General features: G+C 40.3%; 1 protein-coding gene across 1 annotated transcript in view; it reads left to right on the forward strand.

Moving 5' to 3' along the window:
- The window catches only part of ANKRD55 (ankyrin repeat domain 55), a 52438-nt gene that overhangs the window by 10660 nt on the left and 22714 nt on the right, over positions 1–19064 (forward strand). The window contains exons 4-6 of the mRNA XM_019470258.1: positions 1730–1839; positions 5196–5256; positions 8831–8959. Of these exons, the coding sequence (XP_019325803.1) occupies positions 1730–1839; positions 5196–5256; positions 8831–8959 (300 nt within the window). The remainder of the gene's footprint in view (positions 1–1729; positions 1840–5195; positions 5257–8830; positions 8960–19064) is intronic.

The raw sequence follows: 19064 nt of genomic DNA on the forward strand, positions 1-19064 counted from the left end.
AAAAAGGTGGCGGCAAACTTTTTAGCAGGGCCTGTTGTGACAGGACAAGGGGGAATGGCTTTAAACTAAAGGGGGGTAGATTGAGACTAGATATAAGGAAGAAATTTTTTACGCTGAGGGTGGTGAAACACTGGCACAGGTTGCCCAGAGAGGTGGTGGATGCCCCATCCCTGGAAACATTCCAGGTCAGGTTGGACGGGGCTCTGAGCAACCTGATCTAGTTGAAGATGTCCCTGCCCACGGCCCGGGGGTTGGACTAGATGACCTTTAGAGGTCCCTTCCAACCCAAACTATTCTATGATTCTATGATTCTCCTTAGTCTTCCACTCCTCGCTGGAGGGAATTCAGGATTCAGAGAGAGGATGGGGACCAGGTGAGTTTGGCAGAGGGGTTGACCATGGGCTTCCATTATTAGTTGGACAGAAAGGAGGAAGGAATGTTCACCCATGCTGCGTAGTATGACTTATGGCTGGATAACCGCCAGTTCATTTGAACAGATACCATGGCAGCCTAATTAAATCACATCCCTTGCATCTAGCTTCTTCCTGCAAATTCAGGACAAAAACAATGCTTCTGCTCAGCTATGCGAGAAAATAAGTGTAGAAAATAGCAAAACAGGCAGTCACATTCAGTGCAAGGAGCATGCCCCACTTACTTGAGAATAAACATTTCCTCTGCCAGATATTTTCAAAAAATCCCATAATTAGTGTCATGCTCCTTTTTTCCTTCCTCTTTTCCCAGAGGGGAAAAACTATTCTTCGGAAAAAAAGAAATGACTGGAAAAGATTTAAACCACCCAGGCTTCGAAGTTTCCATTTCTGTTTCTGTAATGGATATAATCAGAGATCTAAAGAGCATTTGGCTGTGATGTCTGTCCAGAGAACTGAATTCAGCAGAGCTCCACAGTCACAATCGCATGCAGAATTCGGTGGTCTTGTACTTCCACCAGGAGCTGCAACAGGCATGTTCTGATTCCATCATTCCACACCTTTTCCCTACCTTTTCGGCTGGTAATGCCGATCTGACGTAGCTCATACAGGAAGGAACAGTCTTTATCGATTGCCTGTGGAGGTTTGAACAAAACACTTAAACACATGCTTGATTTCCCTGGAACTTAAGTACACGCTGAAAGATTTATGCAGTCACAACCAGATTGTTTACTTGCTTTTTTTGTTGAGGTGATCAATAGAAGGTTTTAGTCCAAGAACTGATTCATCCCATCTGTTTTGGTGCTGGTTTCAGTCTAACATTGTCACTAATTCAAACTTCTGCAACAATGTTTATAAGACCACACTCTAAGGCTTTCTACTATTGATTTGCCATCCCTGCTAAAATCTCACAAATGAGATTAAGTGCTCATGTTCTTTGTTTAACCTAGCATAATTAAATCCACTTGCAGGAATATGTATAGCATTTGCTAGTGATACAGGAATTAGCAGGTTTTTAATCACTGTTTACTCAGTCGGTACTTGCCACAGCTGCAGAAAAACCAAAATGCAGTGTAAAGAAAACACCTTATCAAAGAAATGAATGACCGAGCTAGTCTGAGACTCGGACTCCAAAGGGGAACCGCTTTCAGTGCTGAGACACCTCTACTGGGGAAACAAAAGACCAGTTCCTCTGCTGGCAGAAACAGCTATAGTCACACATGGATGCCAGAACCACCAAGCAAAGGTCTGGCCTGATGCGTTTCACTTTCCTCTTTGACATGCTCTAATTTCTTTTTTAGGGCTGGCTGGAAGGCTGTGTCAGCCTGCTCAGAAACGGTGCTAAGCAGAACATACCCGACAAAAACGGGAGGTTGCCACTACACGCTGCTACCGCAGAGCCTGACGTGAGGTATGTCGCAGGCTCCAACAGCATTTGCTGGTTGAATCTCAACAGGTAGTCACCAACACAAGCTACCCAGCCCAAAGGGGAGCCCGAGTCAGGAAGGTTAGCTGTGACAGTTACACTTGTGCCTTGCTCCTTTGTTTAGTGGTTATCATAAAGGGGTTAAAGAGGAGGAAAAGCATTGTACAACACTTGTGTAACAGAGATACATGGCCAAGTAAGGTGAGGAGCCTGGTTTAAGATTACAACAGCAGGAGGGAAAAAAAAATTGTAACAGAGGTTGAAACCCTAGGTTTCCCCTGACCAAATACCTTTCTGCCACCACCCCACAAGAAATATTACAAGAAGCTCCTTCTCTGGACTTCTCCTCTGAGTAGCACGGCAAATGTGAGAAAAGTTTTCCACATGACAACCTCTCTGAGAGCACCTACTGTAAAGGGGAAGCTGAGGTTTGGTGGACTGGCTTAGTTTTAACTACTTTTACTGAAGGTGGAGTAACAACTACAGAGTGTCCTCACAAGAAGTCTTAAGAAAGATCCTCTTTGTCTCATTCCAGCCTGTGATAATAGGAAGGTTTAAGAAATTTTCATTTGTACATCTGAATAAACTCACTCAAAAAACTCTCCTAAGTAAATCATACCTGGAAGGATAGGAAGACATTAGAGACAGGTAAAACATTCAGTACATGCAAAATGTTCATGTGACTTAATCACTGAGTCTACAGTTTTGCTGCTGTCGCCATATCAGACTAGCCCAGATCTCTGTGCATTTCTGCTGATCTTGCTCTCCAGCTTTCTGTAACAGCTTTATTCATTTTCCACGTTATCATTGCTTTTCATGCATCACTTGGAGAGAATAGTTTGAGGTTTCTGAAAAAGTACGGGCCACTATCATTAAACAAAGCCTCCACAGAAAGAAGACAATGTTTGTACAACACTGCACATGCTGCTACTTGAAAGGGAACAGTAATCTACTTTACCAGCAGCGCACAGGGTTCCCTGAACTCTTTTCACATTCTCCATGGATACGGGCAGACCTTTGCTCTGCACAGGAGTTTACCTGTTGCTCAATTCCTTTTCCTCTGTCTTCTTACTGGGTTTGCTACATGCCCAGAAGACATGCCTGCAGCACTGAGGGGGAGGCTTTTCCATCACGGTCGTTGTTGCTTTCTTGAATCCCATGTCATTGCCAAAAGGGTATATGCAGTGGCCAGCTATGAAATGCTTTTCAGCCAAGTTTGAAAACTGACAGCTCAATGCTACAACCCCATGTGCTGGACCACATGGAAAGACAGAGACAGTGATCAGCCAATTTACATATTGATTTGATAATTGATTTATGTGCTTCAGTGCGTTCCACAGAGCCTAAGAGGAAAGGTGGAAAGAGAATCCGTGGACTTCCTGATCTGTGCCTTTAAGAGTAGATATCAGAGAAATCTCAGCTGCATGGCTGAATATCTACATATTTGAGTGGTAGCACTTATGTTGCCGTAATGGTCTAAGGATATAAGTGAGCCAAATTTGTTGCTGATAGAGGTTTTACACTCAAAGAATGAGATTTCCTACACATACACTGGTTTCATTGATTATATCTGGGGTTAAACTACAGAACCATGTATCAGATTATAAAACTATGTGATAAATGGGTTTTACAAGCATATTATGGTTATCTCACTTTCTTTCTGCTCACTAGTCCATTTTTACCCAGACCTATTTTCAGACACTGTATTTCTGAGATTCTGAGTCATTGTGCCAAATGACCACAAAACATCTCTTCCCTTTTACAATTCTTTACCAAACTAATCACAGCAACCCTAAAATGTCATCCTTTTCAGATTTCCTACAGTATGACTCCATTATGCCATTGGTTGTGTGATTCGGAAAAGGAGGTGTAACACCCCTTTTCTACAAGTATTTGTATCTATATACAAATGGATTTTAAGTCCTAGCAAAGCACTGGGATCTGCCCAGTCTTGACCCTTTAGGGATATTCTAGTTAGAAAAAATTAAATTTGGACTTCTGGCACCTGAAGATGGGGTTACCAACAGATAAGCTTTTCACCTGCAGAATTTCCCAAATTATCCCAAAGCAACTGTAAATGTCTTTCTTTTGAATAATTTACATTACCTAGTTGTTTATTACTGGGGGGTGGGGGAAAGAACAAATTTGTCATGCAACATTCTCAGTTTGATCTGATCCACACACCTGAGCACAGTTCAATCCAGAAAACATACTGGAAGTTGTTGAAGATTGTCCTGACAAAAAGCAGCAAAAGATTTTCATTCAGTCTCCTGTGCATGGGAATAAATGCCTGGTTGTATACATTTATCTGTGCATTATCTGTACATTTACCACAGTTCCCTCCTTGACACTTCATCATCTTTTAATTTCCTTGCAAAACAGCATGTCTTTTAAATGTCCATGTTTTGAAGGTTTCTAACAAATTCACACCTTCAGATGAGCCACAGATTTGCATTATGGTCTTATCTAGGGATCCACTAAGGATATATCTTTCCTTTTGCTAGAATCATAAGAACTGTACATCCATGTTAGGATTTATGCTATTTGGCTTTGTTACAGCCTGTGACAGGATGGTCCTTTTCATTTCCATGGTCTACCCATGTACATGATCCAAACACATAGTGATTTCAGAACATCTTCATAGGATACCAAAAGGAAAAGAAAAGCAAAATCCATGCAGTGTTAAAAATATTATTGCACTTGAATAATATTTCATGTAACTATTTTATTGTAACTGTTCCCTCCACCAGAGGGGAGTGTTTGTAGTCTGATATTCTGTAAAATGCGAACCAATGCATTGCTGTATTTTATACCATAACAATGGCCCTATCCCAGCAGACACACTGTAAGGCCTTGTAAAATACTATTGGTTTGTGTGTACGTAAATATATAGTATGCATGCTTATATACACACACACAAACGTACACAACACCGCATTACTCCAAGAGTTAAGGAGAGTGAAAAATCTCTTTTAGAAACTGGACATTAGCATTTCTGTTTGTTTAAAACTTTATAAAATAGGATGACAATGAATTGCTAAGCTACCAAAAACTGCACACATGTATAATATTACACACTCTTATTCTAGCCTGGCAATCAGCATAAGAATTCTTCCTAGTCGATGTGCTTTTAATTCCCAGCACTAAACTTCTGTTGTTACAGTAAGCCATAAAGTCCTATTTGCTTTTCTAGTATGACAAAGCTCAGACCTAAGATTCTGGCCTGTGCCCATCACTAATACTGATTTTTCCTGAAATTGCATGTTTTGTTTCTTGAAAAATGTCAATTTTTCAGGTTTAGTCAGGAGTACAGCACACTGATTATGTCATTGCTTCCGCAGGCTTCTGAACGTGCTTCTGCAGCAGTCAAATCTTAGTGAAATTAATCATCAGGACAATGAGGTGAGTGAGCTTGTGCTACAACTCACAGTCCCAGGCTCTGGGGGCATACCAGTCATGCTGTTCAGAAAGAGTCCACTGTACTATCAATTTTATGATGAGTCTATGCGCTAGTTAAAAATTTCTATAATGCTTTTGCTGAACTGCAAAGCATTATCTCATTTTTCCTACTATACATGATGCACCTTTAAGCTAATAAACCTTCTCCATATACTGCCAACTATGAGGTACCTTGAATTAGTCTCTTAACTCATTTGCCAAGACATTAGTTGCTTTTGATTCTTCTGAAGTTAGACATTGAACTAAATCTTCACCTTTACCAATCACCCTGTCATTAGAGTACTGTTCTCAGGAAAAATATCGGAAAGCTGGTATTACACAGAACAGCCATGGAGCTACAAAAATTTATGCTATCCTCTGATCTTTAAAAAATTGTGCCCTGCCTATATAGTGTACACAGGAGAGCGTTAACTTCCCAAATTTGTTCTTCTCCAAATAGACAAGCCAAGACACAAGAGAGACTCTGGATGTCTTTTCGTATGTTTCTCTTCACTCTAATAATTGCTCAAGGATGCATCTCTTCTCCATGGCGCCAGAACTGCCACAGGGTTGTTAATTTTCCCTCTTCCCATGAACCTTCCTTATCCACTGTATGGTTTGCAGACCCTGCTCACAACAACCTAAACCAGACGTATGCTTTGTCTTGGTGTAGAATTATGGTGCTAATGAATTGCATGGAACCATGGATCATAATTTCAAGCCATAATGTTTTGCTGTAATGCATCGCTACGTGCAATTTGGAACTTTTAGTCCAGCTCACTGTCATTTGGCACTGAGAAGATATTTGTTCAAGTGTCAGTACTAAGCCCTGAATATTCATGTTTTCTGAAAAATGTGGATCCTCACAAATGATTGCAGCTAACAGAGCTGTTCTCTTGGCATAAGTAAAACACTTCAGTTTTCCCATCTTACACTTGAGAAAAACACACCGATGAATGCATGAACACATAAACAGTAAGAAATACATCTGGAGGTTTCATAGTTTCCACAACTGTGGCTTTCTGTGGGTTTATTTGTGAAGCCTGTGAGATGACAATGTGAAGAAATATTCCCTGAAAAAGCCTCGAATCTGGGCAAAACACGTGTCACACTATATTTCCTACACCATTTCTTGTTTTTTCTCCTTTTATGTCCCCTATTGCTCATTATTTTTTATAAATGTGCAACTGTTTGGCTGTCTTACCTTTAATATTATATTCTGCTGGATCTTCAGCTTTGACAGTTCTGATATCACTCTCATGCTTCCTCTCTCAAACAGCAGCCTATACACAGATGCCACTCAAGGGTGGTATCACCATGCACAAATCAGATGGGTGCAGGCTAGACAGCCATTGCCCGCTGCAGCAGGCCCACACATGCAAGCTGCCGCTACAACCAGCTCAATGCTCTTTGCTCAGTTGGGTGCTCCGAAAGGACACATGGAATGTATGAATTATTAGAAAAGAAATAGAGAACAAAACAGGAAGCATCATTATTCTCTGTCTGAATCCTTGGTACACCCGCATCTTGAATGTCGGCTGCAAGAGTAATCTGAAAAAGGATATACAAGAAAAGGAACAGAAAAAAACTACAAAGATGGTAATAGTTATAGAGTAGCTTCCTTTCGTGGGCAGGCTAACAACTAGAACAAACTAACTACAATAGGACTTTCAGCTTGGCGTCTATGTCAGAGGGACGATATAATACAAGTCCATGGCATCATAAATTGCATGGAGAAGATGAAAAGAGAATTATTATTAACTGGTTTTTCCGTCTAAAATGATGGGGACATCTACAGAGATTATCAGGCAGCAGTTTTAAAGAAAATGAAAATGATTACTTTTTCAGAAAATGCATTGTTACCTTGTGGAGGTCTGGATGTCACAGGAAGTCTTTAGCCTGATTACCAAATATTAGGTGACTGTATATCATCAAGCCTTGTTTCTTGTATCTTCTCCCTAAGCATCTGCTACTGACCTCTCTGAGCTGTGTTCCTGTACTAGAGACATCTTTGATCCCTACCCACAGTTCTCATATTCTTATGTTACAGCTGACTCTGTTGGTTACCACAATAGAAACAGAGGGAAAGTTGATTTTTCAAGGATTTTTCATCCGTATCAACAGACTGAGAGTGGATGACAGAAAGCTGGCCTGGTACAGTGTAGCTTCTCCTCTTTCAGTGATTTTTCCTGCTTTCCAGGACAAGGGGTGAGGACCCATTTCCCAGCTGGAAATCACTTCACTGAAGCCTCGCTTCACAGCACTCACAGATGCTGAGTGTCCATCAACAGTACTAAGTCCCTTGTGTCAAAACCTTGGTCCACTGACGTCAATGGCAGAGCTCCCATTAATTTCAGTTAGGGCAGGATTTTACACTCATTTTTGGTTTTACAAAACCAAAACCCCCATGATTAAGTTTTGCAAACCCTAACTGAAAACAAAACTGCTCTTGTTCAACTGCTCTTTTTCTGTCATCACCCATACAAAAGCCATTTGGGGACTTGAAAAGCCTTATAAGATACCTGATGAGTGAGAGAAATTAATGTTAGGGCATTCAAGATTTTAGCTAGAAAATCACTGCTAACAACTTCCGCTATTAATGCACTGACAACCTGTCTGCATCAATGTTTTATAGCTCGTACTTTACCTGAGTTGTTGCCAATTGGCTTTATGGGGTTCTATGTCAAGTTTTAATTTCTTTTCCACTCTACATTTTTTTGCTTTTTATCATTTTGGAAACCAGGCAAGACCCTTGAAATGCATTTTCCCTGATAAGAGATAGTAAACAACACCTGCCCAAAGTAAAATGTTACCACATCTGAACAACACTAGTAATTTTTAAGAAACACATTGAATGAGTAACTTTATACAGAAAATCTTTAATGTTATGGATGTAGAGTAAAATATAGGTGTGTATAACAATGCTGATGAAGGTGCAAACACAGGCCAGGAATTCTCTGATCTACCAAGACTGACTGAACACAGCTAAGATGGAATGAAAATGCAGGTCAATATCTTACCATTTGCTTTGTTTTCTCCCTAAACAGTAAATATGAGATGTTCAGATTGTGACTTTTTTGTTGACATAACTGGTCCAGTTCCTTAGCTTGCGGATTAGTGCCAGCTAGAATACTTATTATGTATCAAAAACAAGACCTAAAATAAACGTCACACTGTGTCATGCCAAAGCACCAGTCTAAAACAGGCTTTTCTCACAGGATCCAAACTGAGCAGTGAGGAACCATTCCCCAGCCGTCGTGGCCCTGACCACACATTATTTATAACAGGCTATAGTCATGTACAAAAGAAGCATTCGTATTTGTATCCATTTTCTGTAACAACTTCAAAAAGCTAATTGCTTGGTTCCCCCTTATGACTCCACTAATTCAGAAGCTGTTACTAATTATTCCAAATCAAGAGGGAGAGGGAAGAGTCTGTCAGTCCCAAATGGCTTCAGAACTGTCTAGCTTATCTACAGAGACTCGAAGGGTGCTCCTGTGAGTGACCATTATTTGCTCTCTGGGTTTGTGGCTTTCAGGGAATGACTTCACTCCACTGGGCTGCTTTCCACAACAGGCCCCAGCACACCCAGACTCTGCTGCACAAGGGAGCAGACCTGACTCTGGTGGACAAAGACTTCAAAACAGCTCTGCACTGGGCAGTACAGGTGAGCCACGGCCACGGTTTCACCAGGTGGTTGCTTGAGCTGAGCTGACTATTGTGGTGTCCTAAATACTCCAAAAGCAATTATTTTGGCTGTGAAATGAGGAAAATGGATGCTAGGAACGCCCACTAACAGCCCCAGCATTTTGCCAGCGGACATGGATCAAGGATCTAACATCTTTGGAGAGCAAGGCATACTTAACATAGGCTCAGCACTGTTGCCCTAAACAAAGTTATCATTTGTCTCACTGGGACTATGTGTATGCTTCATGTTGAACTCGTGCTTAAATTTTTCCACTAAATCAGGGTTGCAGAAATCAGCAGCTTAAATAGTCTTGCCAAAAGCCTTTGGGAACAAAAAAATGCAAACACAAGTTAAAACATATTTAAACAGCTATAGTTGTGGAATAATTAGCTGAAGGGTTGAGGCCCTACTTCTCTGGAGATTAAATAAGACAAGGAGCCAAACACATTTCCTGTTGAGCTGTATGTTCCTATCTCCTATGTAAAAAAACTGTCAAATTGCTAAAAATTACTCAGGCCATCATTAGAGAAGAAAACGACACAGGTTTAATGTGGCATTAAACACTGTGTTATGCAATTGGTAGTAAATGGTCTAAAATATAGCATAATTTACTGAGTTATACCTAAACTTTACTGCAGAAAACTTCCCAGATGAAATTATATAAATATGTTTTTACTTGCTTACTTGCCATAGCAAGTTCCGGTATCGATGTTCAAAACACCTGCACACCAGATAAGCAGAAATAGAACTTGCACAAAAATCCAGTAACATTTTCCTACAATGACTAAATATTTGCATCCTCACCTTTTGGTCTAAGTTCACTCATCTTAAAAAATCCGTCAACAAAGAAATTTAAAAGCTCTGAACTGCCACATACTATATTTGTAAATGAGTAAGGACATCTAGAACGAATAATCTGTTTCCTTCAACCACAGCCTCCCACAGATGGTTCACATACAATAGGCTCAACTTCTGTTTTTCTGAAGTAGAGGTACATTTTGGCCCCTGCAACTGGTATTATTTCAACATGAGTTTTGTTCTTCTTTAATCCTAATCAGTCTGAAACTGGGCTACATCCCTTGCTATTTTGCCTTAGGAGTCTAAAGGTATCTACCCTAAAACCTGTTGTGCATTTTTACTAGGCTTACTCCAGTGCAGGCTGCTTCCAGTGGGAAATCTCTGAAACTCATGCAAGCTCCTGCAGGCTAGGCAATGGTCTGGATCATAGCTCTGGGAACAAGCTGTCTCTCAGAAAGACAAAAGGGAATCCCCTTCATATCAGGACCCTCAGAGTTCTCTCCACACCTTAATCTTTCCCTGATTCTGTATTTTGTAAATTTTATTATTTAATTCCACCATTAACTCCCACCTCCACCCTTCTCTCACAAACGTGCAGAATAACTCTTGAGAAAAGGGGAAATTAAAACTGCACAAAATCCACTTGGCCTCAGGTGGAGGCAAATCACAAATCCCTCTTCTTTCTCCCTTTAAGCTGCTCCCAGAAATCAGAGGAAACATGTGCAGGATGACCCCCTTTTTTTCCTTCTTGAGAGACTCCTGCTATGAAGCCTTATAAATTGCTTCTTCCATCCACATATTTCTCCATATTCCAGGTCCAGAAGGGGTAGTTGAAATACCAGAGCATGGAATAGGTCTGTTAATATTTCTCTTACTCAAGCTTGGCCAAGAAAAAATACTTTCAGCCAGTGCTCTCTGCTGCCCTATTAGACCCAGAAGAAACAGATACTGTGGACAGGCACGACTTACTTTGCTATGACAGAGAGCAGAACAGCAGCTCTGCTGGGTGGGATTATCGTTATGTCTATTAGCCTTCTCCGTGGCTGCTGGAAAGGGGATATTTTTCCTTTAGGAATTGTATTAATATCTTCAGAGCACAAGAGACTCACAGAGCTCAGGCAGTACCAGCTGCAGGGGTTGTTTTCAGCTGAATAGGGCCCTATGTTTAATTTCATTTTTTAAAAATGCAGCAAGGGGAAGACCAGGCACTGCACAGAAACTTGTTTCAGAAGTTGCAGGAAAGAGGCAGTTTGTCCATGCTGGGCTGAAACACAGAGTGGGACCACATAAAAACCATCGCCCGCCATTCGAAACCAAATTCTCGGTCATGTTTCATATGAAGTAATTGTTCCACACTGGCTGTTTCAAAGACCTCATGTTTGGTGCTTTGTCTCCCATTAGACAAATGGTGGCTGTGGAGTCCCAGCCATGTAACTATACAGACCTTGCCCACGTGAAGGTCTGCTCTATTGAAAAGCTCAAACCTCCTGCTGCTCGAGTTCACGTCTTCAGTGCAGATGTGTTACATTGATGTCAAAACCACACATCATTCTGGTTTGAAGTGAGAATATCTCATGTCACATTTTTTACACATGCAATATTTTTAAGAGCTGGTGCAGATAGGGCTATATTAGAAGGGTCTCAGGAGGTATTTCTCTCCTTTCATTGCAGCCAGCAGTAATTGCTGTAATGAAAAGGAAACACACCTTTGTAACAAAAAACTGTTTACTGATACTGGAACAAAGTGTAAAGCCATTCTAAGAGTTCTAGATAATGCTGTCATTGAAATCCTAGTAAAATATAGTATATACTATACAGTATACACTATCATACTACATACTACTGAATCATAATAATATTAGTAGTACCTTGGAAATAGCCTGGGAAGATTTGGAGTCTTCCTGCATTGCCTTGACAGTTGTCATGATTTTTACCGGAAGTTTCTTTGTCTCTTTCTTAAAACTCTGGCTCCCAAAGTCATATGATTATGTAAAAATATCAGCTTTCATTTGAAGAATAAACAAACAATCAAACAAAGATTTCTTCTAAAGTGAAGAAACGCAAACATCTAGGGACAAAAAGAAGGCAACTAAAAAGAAGCCATTAAAAATAATACTCTGCCATGTGGAGCTGCACTCATGATTTTTTTATAGGTTGGAGTGCAAAGTTTTAAAAAATTATGAGCCTGCATATTTGCCTCATAGCAACAATGCAATTATTTCATTCCCCCGTTGCCTGAGAGCGAGCGAAATACCTGTATATCTTAAACACATTGTAAAAGCAAAGCATAGGCAATTATTCATTTGTGTTTGGCTGAGCAAGTGTGGCAGCCTCTCTGTAATTACTTGGAAGGTGAGAGCACACTTAAATTTCAGGATCTCTAGGAATGAATCTCTCCGTTGCGGCAGGGCATCTGGAGGACACAGCTGGCCGTCCAGCCAGGGCAGAGGAAGGGGCCAGGGAAGGCAGCAGTGCCTTGGGGCCAGGGAAGGCAGCGGTGGCCCAGGGCCAGGGTCTCTCCCGAGGGATCACTGTGCTCCTTCTCTCTGTCCAGCACCCCATTTTTTTTCTGTGGGCTGCCTACGGTGGAAGAATTTAGAGAGACTGACAAAGACTTCTTAAAACTTAGTGGGTGTTTCTCCATGGCAGACATGTTTGTTGTTGGATTAGGCCAGAAAAGGTGCATTTGCTAGGCATGGTTCACAGTCTTGTTGGTTTCAGGCAGCTTTCTTTCACTGCAAAATTGTACTTGTTTTCTCCTTGTTTCATCCAGTTTTCTAGGGATAGCTAGAAAGGGAGAGTAGTGATTTCTTCTTTCATTTCACTAAGCTTTAAAGACAATTTTGACTGTTAGCAAACAAATGAAAAACAGATTCAATTTGCTTTTTTTAAGCATACCCTTAAAAAATCCCTTTCTTGTGTAAATATTGTCATTCCAGCAAAGGTACAACTGTTGCTCATGGAGGCTGGAATGTTGCATAGCAGCAGGGCTCTACAGAGTGAGCTGTCAAGTTGCAAAACAAGGAGGAAGACAGTTTGCAAATAGTTTTGAGTAAGGAATAAACTTGCTCCAATACCATCAGAAGCTTTTTCCAAAAAGTGCCCTAAACATTTGTGACAATGTCTGCAATAGCAAATTAAATGTGCTTGAGTCTTGGCTTTGGCATGGAGGCCAACTACCATGGGACAGCCTGTGTCCCTACTGCTAAATTCTCTTATTCTGTAAAACAGGATGGTCATATGCAGACCACTTATTGGGAATGGTCTGTGGCCCATGCTAGCTCCTGTACTATGTCCAGAAACTGGTGGGGAAAGTGTTAATTGACCCAAGCCAAAACTATGCCAGGGAGGATTTTAAAAATTTTACAGGGCAACCAAGTTCCAATGCTCAGGGATGTTCCCTAGTGCTACTTAGTGTTTTATATAGCTGTAACCTATTTCTCCACTTTCATGTATGTCAGTTCATAAGCCAAAGTCCCTTTTGTGACTTGTACATGTCACAGTATTGATATACAAACTCATCGGTACAACCACATCATCAGAAAAGCTGCCTTTACCTGAAATAATTGACAGTTAAATAGTAAGTCCTTCAAGTATGAACATGCTGTTGACAGTGTAATTATTCATGCCCATCAAATTTCCAAGGAAATAAATTGCAGAACTCCCACTGAGCTTAGTAGGAATTTGTCTCAGGCAAAACCTGTAGGTAAGTACAGGATAATTGCCAGACCTCTTCCCAGCACACAGTCTATGTGTAATTCTGCAAGTGGATGCCAGAACATGAGTAATGTACACGTACCCCACTTTTTGCATATCTATAAAATGTCCTCATCTCCTATGCCTGATAAAAAGGCACTGGAAGACAAATGTTTCCATTTCTCTGATAGTAGTAAGAAATAAATCCTTGTTCTACTGCGGAATAAAAGATGACCTCTTTTTCAAAGCACATAAACAGCTCATCCAGAGAAATAAGTCCTCACAACAATGTACTAGCAGGGGAAAGCTGCCAAGTAATTTTAGTCATAGCCATAGTCATTGACTCACACACACACTTTTTATAGAAGCCTCTAAGTGAAAATAAATTCTCAGAGAGACTTGGCCAGTATTTCATGCAGTTTTTTGTTTGAGCAAAGAGAGGGTAAGAGAGGCAGGGACATATGATAGCCATAGAGGTATGCCTTCATGACTGCCTTTGTCATTTGGCAGCTTTTTCCAACACCCACTAAGGCTGCTGAGAGGATAATATTTTGAAGACACCACATCCCCTAGTTGTACCAGAGGCAGCAGTGCTCTGAGGACCACAGGACAAAGTATCCTGTACAACACCACCACATTCTCTTTCCAAGAGTACCACAAAGTCAAGCCAAGCTGGGTCGCTCTGAGTCTGCAAGAGACACTGTCTCAGTGGGTGTTTGAGGCTGAAGGACTAGGGTTAGGAGAAGACAAATTAGCTTCTCTCTGAGCTGCCTGAGTCTCACCAATGTAACTACAACAGCGTCAGCAGAGTTGTTGTTAATTTACATTGGTTTGCCATCAGAAACACACCCTGTGAAGTGCCTGGGCTGCATCCAGGCAACTTCTGGCAGTTTCCCTGGCAGAAGGAAAGCTGAAGATGGTATTATGGATTGTTCCTTTCCTCAGAACAGGGCCCAGTTGTCTCTGTCCCCTAAGGGCAGAGAAACCACAGGGTGCTCTGAATTTTTGCGCTGGTTCTCCACTGCCAACACAGCCATCTGGCAGCCAGGGCATGGCAGCAGTGGAGGTAGAATGAATGTGTTTCCATTCCTCAGCTTTCCCTAGCATGGGGTACAGAGGGGGGATGCTGGAAGTCCTTAACAATGGGAGAAAGCTCCCATGTGTGCAAAACTCTTCAGCAAGCCAAGTTGCCAGCTTTATGGACGTTTCTCACTGCACTATGTTTGCTACAGACTAGAAGGAGCCACATTATGTTTCTGCTCTTGAGTTTGGCATTCACCGTGTTTAAAACGGCAGCCACTGCATCTACAACAAGACAGGATGTGTTGTTCTTATACAGCCTTAATACCTGATTCCAACCACACATATCCTCACTGTTAATGCAATATTGTTTTTGTCTTGCTGTGATTCTAGGGTGAAATTCTGAACTCGTGTTACAGTAAAGGTAATGATATAACACACTGCCATGGTGCTCTGAACATGAACATGAGGAAAACTGCACTTCGGTGAAATGAATCTCATAAGGGAAAAAATTGTACTGGAAGAACAGTTTGGTTTTGCCAGTATAGCTGTAACTGAACACAGGGCTTCTGCCAGCAAAACCTTGAGTCAAAGATCAAGACTTTTCAAGCCCCAACCAACAGAGCCATGTGGAAAAAGTCTGTGGAATGGCTTTTGCTTTCAGTAAACACCGAATTTCAGAATCAAAAAGAAAAAAAAAGGTGGCTTTGAAAGGAAAGATGTGTTTACCAATGTAATAACTTCAACTGGAGTTATAAAGGAAAAAAAGTCCACAGACAAGTTATTTGTTCAAATTTTGCTATGGGTTGCTCAACAAATACTTGAAATGGCTCATGTTTCTTTATTTCAGCAAAGGAGAAAAAGATCTTTGCTTTTTTTTTTTCAATGGCCCTGTTGGTGTTACAGTCAGTTTCATATTAAAGTATGCTATGTGTGTCTGTTTGTGAAGGCTAAGAAAGATAAAAGGGTTGGGAGACCAGCCAGCATTCTGTAACATAAAACACAAACAGCACCCAATGATGCACAAAGATGGTTTCCAGGAGGAAGCCAGAAGTACCAATGCAAATTTTATTTAATCTATAGTAATTTATGGTGCTTCTTTATAAAAGTAAGTTACCTCCCAGAGTAGTCCAATGGGAATAGTATTTGCCTGTTGCTGCAGAAAGGAGTGAAATAATGGTTAAAATGTCTAGCCATTCAGGGTCAGAACAGAAGGACATCAAAGAGAAAGTCAAAGCTTTGGATTCACAGGTGTGGAATTGAAAGAGGAGGGAATATAGAAGAAGAGACAGCCCTAAAGTGCAATGCTAATGATAAGAAGCAACATCAAGAGCTGCTAGTGGGGAATTTCCATCCAGCAAAGCTGGCTATAGATATAGGAAGGCTTTAAACTGCACACTAATACGAAGAAACAGAAAATATAGAAGAACTAATACAACCTAACCACATAATCTCCAGAGGCATTCACTTGGAAGAAAAATACTTTGTCAGGGTTTCCTGAAAACAGTTAAGTGGTCCATAGCTTGTCCCTCTCCCCCTCCCACCTCTACATTACTGGTAGCCACAAGCCAGCTTAGCAGACTCCCTTCACATGATTCTTCTCTTTGGCATTGAAATATCTAGTTCACTAGAGTATTCTGACAAGGGTAAAAAATTAACCCTCTATACAGTGAACAAGGAAAAGATTGTACTGTGTATAACTGAAGACCTGGCAGAATAAAATGCAATGTTATGGTAGAATATAACATAAGTGACAATAAACTTCCCAAGTAAAATTATCGTTCTGCATTATCAGTTGGACATACAAAGGGCTAAAGTATAAGAACAATGGCTGTAGTAACAATGAGGTAGAGTAACAATTGAGTAGACATAGGTGAAAAAAGTGTCAAAACCAGAAAAGTGTCCCAAACTTGCAGGATTCTCCTCATGGTACTTGATTCAGTGGATACTTCCTGAAGAATTATTTTCTTATTTTGAAAGCACTGAGTGATACAACTATCAGAAGTTGGGCTTTTTATTAGTCAACCTCAAGAAAATGGAGTTGTAATCAAGTGAAAGTGACCCTGTCAGTGAATTTGTTGTTTGCCACTGTCTGGAGATGACACAAATCTCAGACAAAAACCTACATAAAGCACAATGAGAGTTTGCCTTGCAAGGACTCCTGGATCGAGGCTTTAGGACATTTCTTCTTCATGAAGTAAGTTTAATTTAGATGAGTGATCTCAGAAAGAAAAGTTCACTGAGCAGAATGAATAATGGGTGGAAGCAGATAAAGGTGTGAGATGGGACAAAAGTGTAAAGAAAACTGTGGGTGGAGCCCTGCAGAATTATACAGAAACACATAGCAAAAATAACTAATAATCTCTGAGAATGTTGCTGAAAAGCATTTGAATGCAAAAAGGGAAGACGAAATGTAGGGATACATACCGTAAGGTTACAAAAACATGTCATTTTCCTATGGTAAATTTACCACTGAACATCCTGGTCTAACAATAGTACTGTGGTTCATGGTAAATTTACCACAGGAAGACTACATTTTTGGTGACCTCAGCTCAAGGCTATCAATCTAAGAATAAGGGCAGTGTAAGCATTTTAAAAGGATTTTGTGTGCAACTTAAAAAAGCTGAGATGAATGTAAAGATAAGACAGCCTTCCTAAGAAGAGAGAGTTGGAAAGCCACAGAGCAGTTGGCCAGAGATCTCTTTCATCAGAAGGTTCAAAATATTAGGAAATATCCTTTGATTATTTAGAAAATTTAATTAACAATTTGATTGAATTGTTAGAACAGAAATTTCATAGCCATCTTCAAAGCAATTATTGCTTCCTCAGAAAAGAAGCTATTGGATATAGTATGTTTGAATGTCAATTAGTCAGTTTAATACCATGTAGTAAAACACAGAAATACTGGAAAAGTACCGACAAGATAAAGTTCATCACATGGTACAGAAAGCTTGTTAAGCAGGTGGTGAATAGAGTGATCATAAAAAGTCCAGTTCTTTGTCCCTTTCTGGTTTGAGCAGTACATGCAATTTTAGTCACACTGAATGACGTCAATAGCACAATTTGTACAAGCACAACCTGCTATAATGGACCCAGAATTCAGTCCAAAGATAGGATGTCCCAGCGGGGAAGAATAAGGAGTAATGCAATCAAAATCAACCCAGGGACTTACCTCACACATCATATATTCTCCATCAACCACATTCAGGACAGTTCAAATAATCAATCTTTGGAGGTGAACATCTCACAGACAGTTCAACCAGGGATTTACCATCCGAATGTTTTAATTTGTTCCATAATGAGGTGACAAAATACAGAACACGTATACAACCCACAGCTAGAATCAAATTAGAGGGATACCAAGCACTTCATGGGTCAGGTTGAAATTCAAAATTATTTTGATAAATTGTATGAATTAACTGAAATTAATAAAATAGCACTATGTACAGAACTGTGAAAAATTAAAGCTGTTTGTATAAAATGAAGAGTAGTAGACTAGTAGACTAGTGGATTACAAAGTGAGTAGGAGTTTAAATTATGGTGTTTATACAAAACAAACAATCATTCTGGGACATATTAACAGGAGTGTGACACATGTGGGCTACAGGAAGCAGCAATGTCATTTTCAATGTCAGGAGAGAAGCCTCAGCTGGATAATTATGTTGTTTGGGGTGCCATGGTTGAAGAAAGCTATAGACAAACTGGAAAGAGGCCAAAAGCAAGCACCAAGTATGATAAGTGGGTTGAAAAACTTGACCCATGAAGAGAGGTTGAAATGGTTTGTTTAGTCTAGAAAATGGAAGATTGGTGGGAGTCAGAACAGTCTGTAAATGTATAAAATGCCAGTAGGAACAGTGGGAAATTGCTTATGCAAATGCTAAGAGTTGTGCAAGAACATTGAGGGACTGAAACTGTAGGTGCAGGATGTGAAATTTGGACTTGGCAAGACAGTACAAAATTAGAGGAATAGTAGTGTCACTAGAACATGAATACAGAAATAGTAAAGATAGTGCATGTTAATAATTTTTTGTACCAAAACTGACTTGGAGAAGGGTGGTAATGGACAGATGTTTATTGTGGTAGTACTAGAAGTATATAATAGACTTCTAGATTCAGTTAGCCCTGAATGTGACTAGAGATTTCTCTGATGCTAGTGACCAAAAAATGTAACTGAGAATTATGCTAGTATGGAGGACATTGACATTTGACATAGGGACTGGAGAATAAAACCAACAATTATTCATAGGACCTTGGTATTCCTGCACATGAAGATCAACACTTTTTTCTCATTAGATATTCAGACAACTAATCAACAAAATTAATAATAATTTTGACATGGTTAATGAGGACGTTATAAAATGCCTGGTGATAGAAAATAAGCTTGGATGGCATGATCATGAGTAAACTCTGAATTAAACAGGTGAGTAAACAGAGTACATATAAAACAAAATTCCTGATTTCAGAGGGGCACATTTTGGTAAATTAAAGGAATTCTCAGCTGGAGTGAGAAGCTCTGGGACCAGCAGGTTCCAGGGACCTGGAATGTATCCTGTCAATGCTGCAAAATCCT

The sequence above is a fragment of the Aptenodytes forsteri genome, unplaced genomic scaffold, assembly GCF_000699145.1.
Source record: "Aptenodytes forsteri isolate BGI_AS27 unplaced genomic scaffold, ASM69914v1 Scaffold92, whole genome shotgun sequence".
Lineage (NCBI taxonomy): Eukaryota > Metazoa > Chordata > Aves > Sphenisciformes > Spheniscidae > Aptenodytes > Aptenodytes forsteri.